Below are 15016 nucleotides of genomic sequence, written 5' to 3' on the forward strand. Positions count from 1 at the left end.
TAACCATTGATTGACGAAAATTAATGGTTAGGATCTAAAATGACATAAAATTATATCATTTAAAATGACAAATGTTTACCCCTTTAAAAAAAATTAGAACAAAATAACACAAAATCAACGTTACGAGTAAATATATCTTTATCATGTGGTATGAAGACAGGGTTGAACACCATAAGACCTGGGAATAGCTATGCCAACCCAATATGTATAAAGAACAGACACGGTACAATTTGACCTAAATAAAAACTGGTAAATATTTACCATACAGATTAAGGTAATTATATATTTAGGGACTTGAACAAAATCTTAAATTGTGTAACTTATTTACTAACCTTAGATTAGGAAAGACATAGACAAAAGTAATAATACAGAAGAACAAATGTTCAAGATATGGTGGACGCAAATAAAGTGCTATCGTGCATTGTCTAAGTAATATTCTCTACCAGAGGATTAGTTGCAATTTCCACAGGATCCCCATAAGAACTAATGAAGTCACTCGATATTGTTTGGTCAGAGTAGATGCTTTGATCCTCTGCAATCGTTTCATGTGGATACAGAGAAGGCTTCGGAGGCATTTCCAGGCTTTCAACATCTCCTTCAAGCATCTCCACTACTTTGCTCATTGAGGGGCGATCATCTGGCATCAATTGTATACACCAAAGCGCAACTATGATCATCTTTTTTGCTAATTTCTTTTCCTCCTCTACGATATCTTCCATTTCTACATCTTCCTCTTTTCCAAGTTGATCATAAATCCACAAAGGAAAGTAAAGCTGGCTTGAATGCTCCGCATGGGGATTCAAGTTTTTCCTCTTGTTTGCCATCTCCATCAAAAGCATTCCAAAACTATAGACATCAGCCTTATAGGATACTCCCCCAATATTTTTGTAGAACAGTTCTGGAGCTATATACCCAATTGTTCCTCTTGCTGCTGTCAAAGTGACAATGCTATTATCTACCGGATATAGCTTTGCCAGTCCAAAGTCAGAGACCTTTGGGGTGAAGTTTTCATCAAGCAAGATGTTGTAGGGTTTGATATCAAAATGCAAAATTTGCATCTCACAACCATGGTGGAGATAAGCAATCCCACGAGCTACTCCGATGGATATATTATATATTTTGTCATAACTTAAATGTATACTTCCTTCTTTAGAGAAAATGAATTTATCGAGAGATCCATTGGGCATGAATTCATAAACAAGAGCTCGTTTTGAACCCTCAACACAATATCCAATGAGTCGTACCACATTCAAATGATGTATCCTCCCAATGGTTGCCACTTCACTAATAAAGTCTTGCCCATTAGCTTTTGATGATTTTCCCAACATCTTTATTGCCACATAAGGCCCGCTACGTAGCTTCCCCTTGAACACACAGCCATAGCCTCCTTCACCCAACTTGTCTTTGAAACCTCTAGCCATCTTCTTGATTTCTTTGTATGAGTATCCAATTGGCATCAGGTTATTTTGTTGCAGATATTCTTCAATATTTCCATACACTGAAAAACGCCTTTTTCGCCACACGTGTATGAAAAGCGCAATAAGTAATGTCACCCCAAACAGAAATCTGGCTGCCCAGAATGATGGTAGAACATAGCGTCCCGTTCTCAATCCTAATTTATAGTCCGTCACTCCTTCAAATTCTGAATTTTTTCCTTTTATTATTTCAAGCAGTCCTGCTAGGCAATATCACCAAAATAATCGAAAAGGAAGAAGATATATATGTGTAGCAGCCAGACTTTGCTATGATCCAAATGTTGTTATTGGTTGAATCAAAGTAGTAAAATCACCCATGTAATTAAAAGTCAATAGCAATTTATCATAACGAATATTCTGGTAAAAAAATCATGCATGAATCTGATTAATATTTTTCATAGAAGAAAGGCAGAGGAACTAACCTATCAAGACAGCTTTGAAAGTATCTGCAAGAAAATTTTACTTGAGTGAATAAAGGTTCTGATAAAGAATGGTTAAAGTACATTGTCAATGTCATAATGGAATGAGTAAGAAATTTATTAAATTATATTATATTACAAAATAATTTTGTAAAAGCAAGTGATGCATTTTTCTATATTAAACACAGTTGCTCATACACTATCATATGTAGTTATTTAGACTGCAGTTACAGTAACAGTAATTATTTCCATTCTATCATTTAATCATGTGCTGTTATATAAATAATGAATTTGACATCATATATGTTTTTAAATTTAATAAAAAATGTAGAAACAAACTTTTAAATGATAGAATTAATGAATCAATATAAATTTTTCGTCGTTATATGCTGTATAAAAGCATAGCTAAATTAAGGTGATAAAATTCTTACCTTTGGCATATGCTCGCAGCTGAGACCATATCCCTAGATTACCCCAAAAATGGAAGAAAATATCAAAAAAAAATTAAATCATTAGCATAACATCATAATCAACTGAATCAAATTAGTAAATATTAATTCCTTTACCGCATCGACCGCTCCAATATCCCAGAAAATTATGGCACATCCGTGAGTCGCACCCAATTTGCTGGCTGGAAGTGTTGAAGAAGCATGAGCTCCGATGTTGCCGATTTGAAGTTCCACAATGATCCTCACACAGAAAATGCAACCATGAAATCTCAAAACCATTGACTAGGGACATGTGCATCAAAGTGTAGGAAAATATATTTGTATCCAAACCAGACCAAGATGTGGGAGAAACCAACATAACATGGCAACCAACTTCAAAGTCCTCAGCTTTTAAGTCGCCAGCTACAGCGTAAATATAGCCATTGGAGTGGGATTTGATGCAGGCAGAAGTATCCACATATTTAACATTGTCAATCACTGGATATGTACAGTTCAAATAAACTATATGCTGAAAAAGAAGCTCCTGATTATAGGAGCCAGTTGACAAACGCATTTCTCGAGCGGCATGGTATGGATCCGTGACATTATCATAACTATAAGTATCAGTGAAATTAGATTGAGACAAGAAATAACGAGGAATGGAGGAGCAATTAGCGTCTTCAACGCCGGGATCAACAAGTCGGATTGTGAAATTGTTGTAGTTGATGGCCTGCACATGGTATTTAACAGAGTACAAATACAACACTGTCACATTATTTTCACATCCTAACTCATACCTCTTGTTGCCGCATCGTTCTGGGTCATCTCTCAAACGAAATGGATAACTTATGTTGGAGATTTTCCCACATGAAGAAGGGGGACAAGCTTTCTGATCTTGCACACAAATAATACTACTTTGCTGGAGCAGAAGCGTAGACACCAAGAATACAAATAACGCTCTCCCTCTGCACATGACCACGAAATAGTTTTTCATTGAAACTATCTGACTGAATGTGATCAAGTTGAGTTGAAACATTGGAGTTTTATATTTATAATTGCTTAGACTTATGGCTGTTACTACCTCTTTATTACCGTTAGATCAGATTAAAATGAACGGATGAGATTGAAGGGAAAGTAAAAAAAATTAATAATAAATCTAAGTTGATGATAAGATTAAAAAGAGGCACCAGATTTTGGTTCTAACATCACTTTCTTTTGCCGAAAGAAAACCCCTGCATACATTGGATGGCAGAATGCAGAGTGCAGCCCCTGCAGGGTCATGCCATATTGATCATGCTATTTCTACTGCTTATAAAATATGTCACCGCTCATAACGAGTGCAGGGAATCGTCTTGCGGGCCTTACGAACCGCTTGTTAGATTCCCCTTCCAACTCCTCAAGGGGATGAAAGATCCATGTCATTATCCTGGTTTTTGTTTATATTGTACTACACAAAATGAGACCATGCTTGTGCTCCCTACAACTTCGCATCCAATAAAATTCCTTGTTTCTTACATAAACTACGAAGCTCAGCTAATTTATGTGCAAGACCCTGAAAATTGCCTTCCGAACAAGTTTCTAAAACTCAACAATTTGTCAATTCAACCTTACCACTTATATGACGGAGTAGCACAAAACATCAACTACTTCAACTGTTCTTCAGTTGGGCATCCACACCTGAGAAACAGCATCCAGTCATCCTCAGATTCACAGGATATGATTTCCTGTCCGATTTACGTTTCTAATCCCTACGACAGTGTCCTTGAATTGGACCTTGTATCCTGTACCAAGATGTTCCACGTCAATGCATCGGTCACTGTGAACGAGCTGCAGATTAATATGTTGAGCATGAGGTGGTCCAAACCAGACTGTAGTGAGTGTGAAGAGAAGGGAAAGAGATGTAAATGGAAGAACAACAGCACACAAGGTGATATTGAATGTTTTGACTGCAAAGGCAAACGGAAACCAATCCACATTCCAACATCTTTTATTTTCTCAGCTACAGGTACGTCAGACTCGTTCACCTACCTTCGCACTAGTTTTTCCTCTCTTTTTTTGTTTTTTCCTTTTTACCTTAATTTGAGGGGGGTCATTCTATTTAACTGTGCATTTGTGATTGTAGGTTCAATTCTGTTGGGGCTGGTGCTTATTACAGTCTTTAAGATCCATCGCTATTTTAGAAAGAAAGAAGAAGATCAGGCAAGAGTGGAGAAATTTTTAGAGGACTACAGAGCAGAAAAGCCTGCAAGATTTTCCTATGCTGATATAAAAAGAATGACGAGTGGTTTTAAGCAAAAGTTAGGGGAAGGAACTCACGGAGCAGTTTTCAAAGGAAAACTCTCCAATGAGATTCTGGTGGCTGTGAAGATCCTCAATAGTACTGAGGGAGAAGGGAAAGATTTCATCAACGAAGTTGGTATTATGGGCAAAATCCATCATATCAACGTGGTTCGTTTGCTTGGCTTCTGTGCAGAAGGACTTCATCGTGCTCTTGTCTACAATTTCTTTCAGAACGGTTCTTTACAAAACTTTATATTTCCACCAGATAACAAGGACCATTTTCTCGGTTGGGAGAAGCTGCAACAAGTTGCACATGGCATAGCTAAGGGGATTGAGTATCTTCATGTAGGTTGTAATCATCCAATCCTTCACTTTGACATCAATCCTCACAATGTGTTACTTGATGACAACTTCACTCCAAAGATTTCTGATTTTGGTCTGGCCAAATTGTGTTCCAAGAATCCAAGTCTAGTGTCCATGACAGCTGCTAGGGGAACCTTGGGATACATTGCACCCGAAGTTTTCTCCAGAAACTTTGGGAATGTGTCTTATAAGTCTGATATTTACAGTTATGGAATGTTGTTGCTAGAAATGGTTGGAGGAAGGAAGAACGTAGACATGTCATCTGATCAAACAAGCCAAGTTCTATACCCAGATTGGATCCATAACTTAATTGAAGGAGACATACGTATCCATATTGAGGAACAAGATGATGCTAAAATTGCAAAGAGACTTGCAATTGTTGGACTTTGGTGCATTCAGTGGAGACCGGTGAACCGTCCATCCATAAAGAATGTAATACAAATGCTGGAAACAGAAGAGGAAGACAAGTTAAGCGTGCCTCCTAATCCATTTCACTCAACCACTTCCATTACTACTGCTACTGAACTCACTCTGCTAAGACAACCTTTAGAGTTGGAAGTGATTCAGGAATGAGGGTGGATAATAACTTTTAGACTCGTCAAAGTTTTAATGATTTATTCTCCCTGGGAAAAAAATAAGTATTTTAATTTGTGGAAAAAGTAGCTGCTACATTTTAGTACATGGATTGTCATGTTTTCTTACATTTAGTGGGTAGTGCATTGAGTGTTATGTGAATCCCTCATGTTCCTTCTCTGACGAAAGAGAATTAAAAAAAAAATTTATAATGAGAATAACCATAATATATTTAAAATTCATCAACTTTATTATTACAATTTTTTTTGCTCATAACCTGACACAAGATTCAAATTCTATGATGTACCGCTACAAATGACCACTAATCCCTTTTAAACACTTGTTCGTTGCTTATTTTCCATATGCACCAAAGAATACTCCAATTGCCTTTGATTCCAGGGTTCATCAGTATACGAATTACGATGGTGCTTCAAATTTATCCAATGCATCAACAAGTGACAGAGAGAGGTACGAGCATGGTAGTTAAAATCAAAACGGGAAGGATGATAAAAAAAATCGTAAAACGTAAAATTCTAACGTAAAATAAATCGTAAAAACGTTTAAAATTTTGATGAAATCGCTTTGATTGAAAAAAATTATAAAATTACAAATTTAAATCGAAATTTTATCTAGACGAAAACAATGCATCTTCACCAAAATCTTACGACAACTAAATTAGAGACGGTATATCTCTGTCAGATTCTTCCTCCCAACAAATTGAAGGAGCTTAAAGAACAATAAAAAATTCAATGTACGTTCTGTATTAAAAAAAAAAGTTTTCAAATAAGTAATATTAAAATCAATGGTTGATATGGTGGACTCAACCTAGAAAGCGCGGACACACTCTAAATTAGAAAATTTGCGTGTCAGACATGTGTCCGACACGGACACGCTCTAACATGCTCGGACACGCGTCTGACTCTCGGCCAACATTTTGAAACACGCGATCAACTCTACGATATGTTCTGACACATTTTTCGACACGCAATCAATTTTTCTGACACACGGTCAAATGCTTGGACACGTTTTTTTTTTAAATCTTAATTTTATTTTGTTAACTAAATATAAAAGAAATAATTTATAAAATAAAAATTAACAAAATACGAAAAATTATTTATATTTATGTTATGAAATTTAAATATTTGATTGGTTATATGACTTATTATGGACTCTTATATATATTAAATATAAATTATATTATATATATTAAAATTTTTATTTAATATCAAAATGTGTCCCAACGTGTCGAAATATGATATTTTTTTTAATTAACGTGTCAGTGTGTCGTGTTGTATCCCGTATCCGTGTTCGTGCATCATAGGACTCAACCATAATTCATTTGTATAATTAGTAATAAGACTTTATTCTTTTTAATCTAGTAATAATTTGTGGACACAACCCTAGCTTAAGCGATTTAAGATTATTACGAGTTTAATAAGAAATCAATTGCTATCATTATGCTCTAAGAAAGCCCTACTTTAGTTTATATCCACCTAACAAAGTAACAAGCACAGACATTGCTACTCAAACATTTAAGAGTCTTACACCCAACAATTTTATTTATTGAAGTATTCAATATTAATTAGTCTAGCGTGTAGGGACCTCCATGTGGCCTAGGGTTGTCCTTTTTTTATTTAGAGTAAATATAATTTTTAGTCCTCAGTAAATTTTATGATACCCCTTTTAGTCCTTAACAAATAAAAAGTTATTTGTGGTCCTTAAAAAATTTAAAATGGATCTATTTAGTTAAAATCGTGGTCCTTCACAAATTTCACAAATTCAAAAAAGACCCACATTAATCCCCTCAAAAGGATTAAAATTGGTTCATTTTGAATTTTTCAAGGACCACGAATAGCCTTTTTATTTGTTAGGGACTAAATTGGACATCATAAAATTCGCTTGAGAATCGAAAAAGATATTTAGTCTTTTATTTATTTGCACCCAATAGATAATTTTTTTCCGATTAAAAAAATGGAGAAGGAGTCAACCCTTCATCAATTTCAATAAGAGACCCTCGACCCTGGAAGTCTATCCTTTCTGCGTGTGCAATGGGGTGAGAATTGTCGTATTCTTTCTGCACTTTGTTGTAAAAGCAACATTTTATTTCTCTATAATACTTCTTGTGAACAACTTGGCCAAGTTAGATGTACTAACTTTATCGTGGTTTTAATTTTATTCTATATTCTCAAGGCAAAACAATAATATTAATTAACCCACACGAAATTTAATTTATCTTTCGAGTATAGTTGAAATTGACTAGTGACTGATCATACATAAGTTTAGAATACGATATTTTTTGTTTCTAACTGTATCCTTTTGACCAATCTATTGTGCAGTGCCCACTGCCCACCAACGAAAATTCCACTCAAGTTAGCTTAATAAATGAAAATTTGGTCATATTCACCTGTGATTCGTAAAAGTTGCCTTCAAGTTACGAGGCCCACCACAAAATGACTTTGACTTTTTATTGTTATCGACCGACTTGTGGTTTACAATTCAACGATTTTTTTTAGAATTGTCTATTTTTTAGAATGGGATCTATTAATTTCATGTTGACAAAATAATGAGATCCATCATTTGTAAAAAAAAAAATAATAATAATGTGAATCTTACTACTTGTCTCTATTACATGAGATAATTATCTCATACAATATGAGATAATTATTTCCCTTTTAGAATTGTCTATTTGTTAGAGAAGGACAACGGAAATTGCTATAACGTCAACTGAATCCAGAATCTACAATATCAAACATAAATGGTGTGGGTAACCGAAGAAAATCGCCTTAGATAGTGGGCTTAATTTTCCATTCAAAGTTTTAAACACATTTATAGATGTTAGTGATGTGTGGAAATTATCTTTGATTTTCACAATAACTGTTATAAGTCATTGTCAAATAATACTTTCAACTAGAAAAAGAAAAACATAACTAGACCCGTCAAAATAATTACTAAGATTTAATCCTCATCTATCTTAAAGTGTAAGACTTAAACTTTCATATTATTATTTAGAGGAAATTATAGTTTCCTCTAATGTGGTTTAGTTCAAAAAACATTATTTGCGCGTTTAGATTAATTTATTTTATACTTAAAATAACTTACTAGTGAAATCATACTGAATAAAAACTTTCAAAGGAAAATAATATTTCTCTCAAAATCAATTAAAACCAAATGTACTACAAGTCCCTTCATGACATGAAGAATGTCACATTTCTGACCAAATTAACAATACTAAGAGATTCAAAAACTCAAGTTGAGATGTTCAACCATGTGGTTTCAAACCTTAAAAGAAAGTCCCAAATATAACTTAAAATGAACAAATCTTTAGTATTACCGTCGCACTGAGATCGGATGCTATGATATTATTATAATTATATATTTCGGAGAATATATAGTTATAACATTGAAATTATTATTTCTTCTCTCTTCAAAAACTTATCGGCTGATGTGTCACATTCTTACTAGTGCGATGTACATATGACGTAGTACTAAAGATTTATTCAATAAAGATATCCACCGCATGTAATACACTTGTAATTCAGCTTTCCAACAAGTAAAACACCAAATTGGAAGACAATTACTCTGGATCAAATACACAGTTCAAATGGTCAATCCACTAAATCGACCCAAAATTGCTTTGTAAGCACGTTTTAACGGTCGAATACTTGCAAACCACAATACATCACCGGACTCGTATAACCATATAGTATATATATATATGCACATGCACAAAGGCAAGGTTTCGCCAACACACTACCTGCTAAAGGCTATGTTGGAACCATGATTCTTGTTGCCGCACAAATGCTTGCTAGCATACATGAGAGGCTAGTGGTGACCCCTGCCTCTCTTAAAATTTAGGGGAAAAATTAAACTTTTTGACTATTGTAGCCTTTAACTAAAAAAAATTATCATCTTGCCATCGTTTATAAACTATTTCAAAAATTTAACCTTCTCAACAAACATATCACCAATCTACCCTTGTTTGATCGTTGACCACTCAGTTACTCGGATAGAAAATTATTTACCCTGGTACACACCCAGTTATCTTGGTACATATCCTTATTTGTCCTGGTATACACTCAGTTACTCTAATACATATCCTTTTTTTCCAAACCCAACCGTGAATCCAACTCAAATTCATCAATAAAGAAAACGTGGTTAAATATGTTTGTAATTTGTATGAAAAATTTGTCAAGAAAATATCCCCTTTAGCTAGAGTGAATGTTATTGAGGTATGCACATTGAATCTCTCGTCTATAAGGCATAAAAACATCATTGTATATCCATAATTTTTTGTGAATAAGAGTGAAATTATGTATATATTTTAAAATTAATATGAAGTAAGACGATATTTTTATAAAAATTAAAATCTTTAATATTAACTGGTTAAAATATAAAATACAATTTTTGAAATTTTCAAAACGATGGGGGTAACACGGCTTTTTTTGTAATTTGGTTATGTGAGATGGCCATTGGATTGTACATTCATATATGTTTTACATGTGTTTTTGTCTTTTGATTCTACTAGGTTCCTATTATTACTTTACAGTTTATTGTTTGTCTTTTGAGTTGGATTCATGGTTGGACTTGGAAAATAAGGATATGTATCTGAGGAATATGTACCAGGATAATCGGGTGTGTACCAGAGTAAATAAGAATATATACCAGAATAATCAGATGTGTACCAGGGTAAATAAAGATACGTACTAGAATAATCGGGTGTGTACCCGGATAAATAATTTTTTACCCGGGTAACCAGGTGGTCAACGGTCAAACAGGAATAAATTGGTGTTATGTTTGTTAAGAAAGTTCAATTTTTGAAATAATTTATAAACGAGGGCAAAATGATAATTTTTATTAGTTAAAGGTTACAATAGTCAAAAAGGCGGGAAATTATTATATATAAAAATAATAATTTGGATAAGTTAATATTTGAAGCATAGATGAAGCATACGAAGAGACTTGAAGCTCGAAGCAATATCCCAAAGCTATGAAGCAAAAATTGTAGCTATTTGAATTTGAACTTACTTATCTATTGTTTTGTCTATTTATTTAGTGCTTATTTATGTAATTTTGTTCAAAGTTTTCTAAATCAGCCCTATAAGCTACATTGATATGATTATTTTTGCATGCCTAGTATTTTTTGTTATACTAAGTCAATTGATTGTCTACCATTTAAATATAGAGCCCGATAACTTTATATTAACTCTAAAATTTTCTTTAAGCTATGTTAAGATGATTGAAATGTGAATAACTCAAATAAATTAAATATTGAAAAAATATTTTTTGGTAAATACCTTGAAGATATCCTCACACAATCTCTTTCAACCACCTTGTCTTTGAAGCCAAAAAATTATAATATATTTTACAAAAAATTTACATGAATTATAACAAAAAAAAATTTGTCTAAAATAATTTTGTAATTTTATTAAGTCTTCATAGTAGACATTTTTGTATCCATAGCGTGATCATTTCAACTAAAACTAGCATTTTCATAAGAGTTATATAAATTGTCTTTTCATAACAGTCATATAAATTTCCGTGCCCGTCATGTGATTTTCTGGGTCTACCGCTGCAACAAAAGAGAGACATTCTCAAACATCATGTTGCCCAAACAAACCTCCTGCTAATACACCATAAGAAAGCAAAGATGGTGTCGAGTAGTAACTGTGACCATTATCGTACAATCAAGATCATGAGAAAACCCAACCAAATGTTGCACCTCTTCCATGTTCCGCGCTCGAAGGGAAAACATGCGCCACACCAAAACATCTGACTCGTTATATTAGGAAGAACAACAACTACTGTATTTGAAATCCTACTCCCAAAAGCAATGCAGAAACTTATAGAATATTAGCACATAAGGCTTCCACACAAAATTTATAATAATAATAAAAAAAAATATTCAAATTTTTTCCACACGATTACGTTTGAGGCTCATCAATGATAATTGTATCAAATACCTTCGATCAAATAAGGAGAGTGGAATCATAACTTTTCCTTCATTAGATAAATATTTAACCATGATTCGATTATGTAACACCTCGTTCTAGAACCGGTTTGTTAACATCGCATTATGATATTAAGCGCAGTTACAATTACATGGGTTCAATTAAAATCCGGATAAATTTTTCATTTTAAAACATACCGAACTTATAATACCCAATTTCGTGATCATAACCATATTACCTTGCGGAAATAGATAAATTAAGCTTAACATCATGTTCATTTTCCATTTTTAAACCATTAATTTACTTCTTATTTAATTCACAACTTCTACTATATTGTAGGTTTCTTCATTAGCTATGCGTGGCTTCAAACCGCGCTCAAATCGGAGCACTGTAGCCCAAGTTAGGACAATTTGAATCAACACAAGAGAATGTTGGTCACAGGCCCCCAGAGGCTCCTGCAGCATCCTTACCTGAAAGGGGGTCCCCACAACACGGGCTGAGATATACGAATATATCCAGTAAACCAGGGGTAATAGCAATAACAATAATAATGCAGTAAATACATATCTATGCAAAGTGTAATAACATCTCCAGGAGAAATCCCTCGAGCTCTCAAGCTGTCCTAAGGAAACTCAGATGCAAATAGTCCTACTGGCCAGCTAACTACCAAGTATGATTTACGCATCGTCATGCAACATACCAACATAGGGAAACACCATCATATGCCACACCAAATGCATACACATACGTATAACAAAGCATTACACTATTTTATTGCATTTATATACACAATCACAACCTCTACCCTTTCAAGGCTTGGTAGAACAGTCAAGGGAATTACACCCAAGGTCCGAAGGCTTACCTCAATGCTTCAGTCGACCTTTGTTCTTCACCAATGTCAACAATACTCTACTCCAAAACCAACACCTACACATGGTGTAATGCAATCAACACATTGCATCCAAGAGTATTTCACCATCACCCATCAACTACTCAATTCAAGACACAACACAAGTATGAGCTTACCAATTCCAATGAGCTACTCAAGCTCCATAGCTTGCTCAAGAGGTTGATCACTCACGGTCGGTCCAAATGTCTCAATCCTAGACATCATTAGGACACAATCATCAATCAACCAAGCCATACCATTTATCAACAATGCAAGAAATCCAATATCAAGCATCATATTCTTGCCATTTTACAAGTATACTCATTTAGCTATCTAAGCTCATTTTCACCGATTAAATGACATTCCTAGCATTTTCCCTAACATGCTCTAAGCTCCATTTTTCCTAGAACATAGCTAATTCAACTACATTTCATCAAAATCCCAATTTACTATTCATAAACCCTAACTCATGCAAATTTCAAGGAATCATGAGGTTCAAGGGTTAGAATCTTACCACCAATGGTCACACAACCAAGGATTGATGGCTCCTCAAGCTTCAATGGAGGTAGAAACTCTCAAAACCCCAATTTTCACCAAAGGGCCGAATTTTTGAGAGGTAATATCTCTCTCCACAATGCTCCCCACTCAAAACAAAGCTAGGATTATGAAAGAGGGGGAGATTCTAAGCGATTTAGGCTTTTGAATCACTCAAATCGATTAAGGTTTCCTCTCTCTCTCTCTTCCTCCCTTTCTTCTCCCTTCTTCTCCCTCTCCTTTCTTCTCTTCTGGTTCGACGGGTTGCTGGGGGGAAATGGGGGGTTCTTTTTGGTGTTTTATCACTTAACATTGGTTAAGTGGTAACATGTGGGTATTGGTTCGTCTATCTATTTAACTCCAATAATTATCAAACTTTACCCAAAAGTCTGGAATATTATTCTAGGAATATTACTATTTTTATTTTTATATTTTGGGCACTTTCGTCAGTACCCATTTATACCCCTTAATTTTCACTGAGTACACTTTTTAACTCCAGAGTGACTCAGATTCATTTAATTAAGCCTTATACTTAATTTCACTCACTAAAACATGTTTAATTAATTAATTACACTAGATTTACTAATTAATTAAGTTGGGCTATTATAGATTATGTTTCCAAGTCGATAAACAAATAAAGAATATACCAAGAAGATAACACAATATAAAAACTTAAGTTTTATCACGGAGTAAAGCTTAAAAATTATTAAATTTTGAGTATAGTCCACGACCCATGTGCTATGATCTCCAATTACCAAAGAAAATTTCAGTGAGCGGGCATTTTCCATTCCTTTCGTATCATAATATGTGCAAGGTTCTGAAGTGTGTCGGCATTACAAGGAGAGAAAAAACACGTATGAAACTAAACCAATTAACAATTTATACATTGTCACGTTGTACAAAAATTTTATGCGATTATTTAATATAAAATATGAAATGATAATGTATAGTTGTTGATTAATTATAAATAGGATCCACTATCCACACAAGTATAGCTTTTGAAAAATAATCCCCTTCCTTAGCAGCCTCTTCGGTATGTGCTCCTTAACAGGTGTAGGAATGGATACTTACAGAACAAATTTCCACATTTTAAAATCAAAATATAAGCAATTAGTGGTTACCCTATTTTCTACAAATAAAGGGAGGGTTTTCACATTGAGAAACCTCATAACACCACCAGAATCACTGCCAATTCAAATCATCAATCCATTCTTGGGGATTATATAAGCAACAAATTGAATTGTTCCACTTCCCCCAATTTTTATTGCATAATAATAATAATGAAGGACCAAAAGAAAATGCAATCACTTAACTGGACTAACAATTATAAGATCAGTACCGAATGGCGAAAATCACGAAATATCGATGCAATTTTTATTATGCTATAGCAGAGTGAAGTAAAACCTCAAAAATCATAGCAGCGACCGTTGCGTTCCCAATCGCCATACCTTGTGGGCTCAGGCCCTTTGGGCCCACCGATTTCACCCGTTTCTTTGTTCACGTCGTCGCCATCTTCGTCTTCTTCTTCTTCCTCTTTGCTTCGTTTGCTCTCATCATTGAGAGATTCTCCAGGAGACTGTGCTTGTTCCCTAATTGGGTTTTCGTGGTGGTGGTGCTGCTGAGTCGAGGGGGAGCAGAAGAACCGCGTCACTGAGTTGGAAACAGAGCGAGTCAGGTGGTCGGATCTGGTGTGGTGAAGAACAGGGTTAGATACAGAGGAGAACAAGCGAGCGAAAGCGGTGGTCATTCTTTGTTTGTTAAGCAGATCACGAGAAATCAGAAAACTCAAACCAGAACGAACGAAACCCTGGAAAGTAGGATGAAGAATAGGAACAGTAAAGTTATTTCCAACATCTTGATATCGTGTCACGCTGTGACAAATCCACGACCATGTCCATGTGCAAATGAATCTTAATTTTTTCAATTTTTGTTTATTTAAAGTTAATAAATAATGATTGAATTTAGTATTTATCATTTTAGATGACATAACTTTATGTCATTTTTAATGAAACTTAGTCGTTTTAGTATGTTTTGTCATTTTTTTTTAATTTATAAAATTAGAAATAAAAGGAAAATGGAGGAGAGAGAATGTTAAAACACACCAAAA

General features: G+C 34.4%; 3 protein-coding genes across 3 annotated transcripts; 1 reads left to right on the forward strand and 2 right to left on the reverse strand.

The window, feature by feature from the left end:
- Nucleotides 1-268: 268 nt before the first annotated feature.
- LOC133300601 (LEAF RUST 10 DISEASE-RESISTANCE LOCUS RECEPTOR-LIKE PROTEIN KINASE-like 2.1) lies at nucleotides 269-3316 on the reverse strand. Its single transcript, XM_061500176.1, has 4 exons — nucleotides 2461-3316; nucleotides 2326-2358; nucleotides 1898-1921; nucleotides 269-1675 (listed from the first exon to the last, which is right to left on the reverse strand). The coding sequence occupies exons 1-4, from the start codon at nucleotides 3314-3316 to the stop codon at nucleotides 426-428; spliced, it is 2163 nt and encodes a 720-aa protein (XP_061356160.1). The 3' UTR covers nucleotides 269-425.
- A 470-nt stretch (nucleotides 3317-3786) lies between these two features.
- On the forward strand, nucleotides 3787-5623 carry LOC133300598 (rust resistance kinase Lr10-like). The gene is made up of 2 exons (XM_061500172.1): nucleotides 3787-4327; nucleotides 4445-5623. Exons 1-2 carry the CDS (start codon nucleotides 3787-3789, stop codon nucleotides 5536-5538), a joined length of 1635 nt encoding a protein of 544 aa, XP_061356156.1. The 3' UTR covers nucleotides 5539-5623.
- A 5497-nt stretch (nucleotides 5624-11120) lies between these two features.
- Nucleotides 11121-14771, reverse strand: LOC133300602 (uncharacterized). The gene is made up of 2 exons (XM_061500177.1): nucleotides 14358-14771; nucleotides 11121-11956 (listed from the first exon to the last, which is right to left on the reverse strand). The coding sequence occupies exons 1-2, from the start codon at nucleotides 14654-14656 to the stop codon at nucleotides 11953-11955; spliced, it is 303 nt and encodes a 100-aa protein (XP_061356161.1). The 5' UTR covers nucleotides 14657-14771; the 3' UTR covers nucleotides 11121-11952.
- Nucleotides 14772-15016: the final 245 nt, after the last annotated feature.

The sequence above is a fragment of the Gastrolobium bilobum genome, unplaced genomic scaffold (assembly GCF_033153095.1).
Source record: "Gastrolobium bilobum isolate Gb01-03AN ecotype WA unplaced genomic scaffold, APGP_CSIRO_Gbil_v1 utg4315, whole genome shotgun sequence".
Lineage (NCBI taxonomy): Eukaryota > Viridiplantae > Streptophyta > Magnoliopsida > Fabales > Fabaceae > Gastrolobium > Gastrolobium bilobum.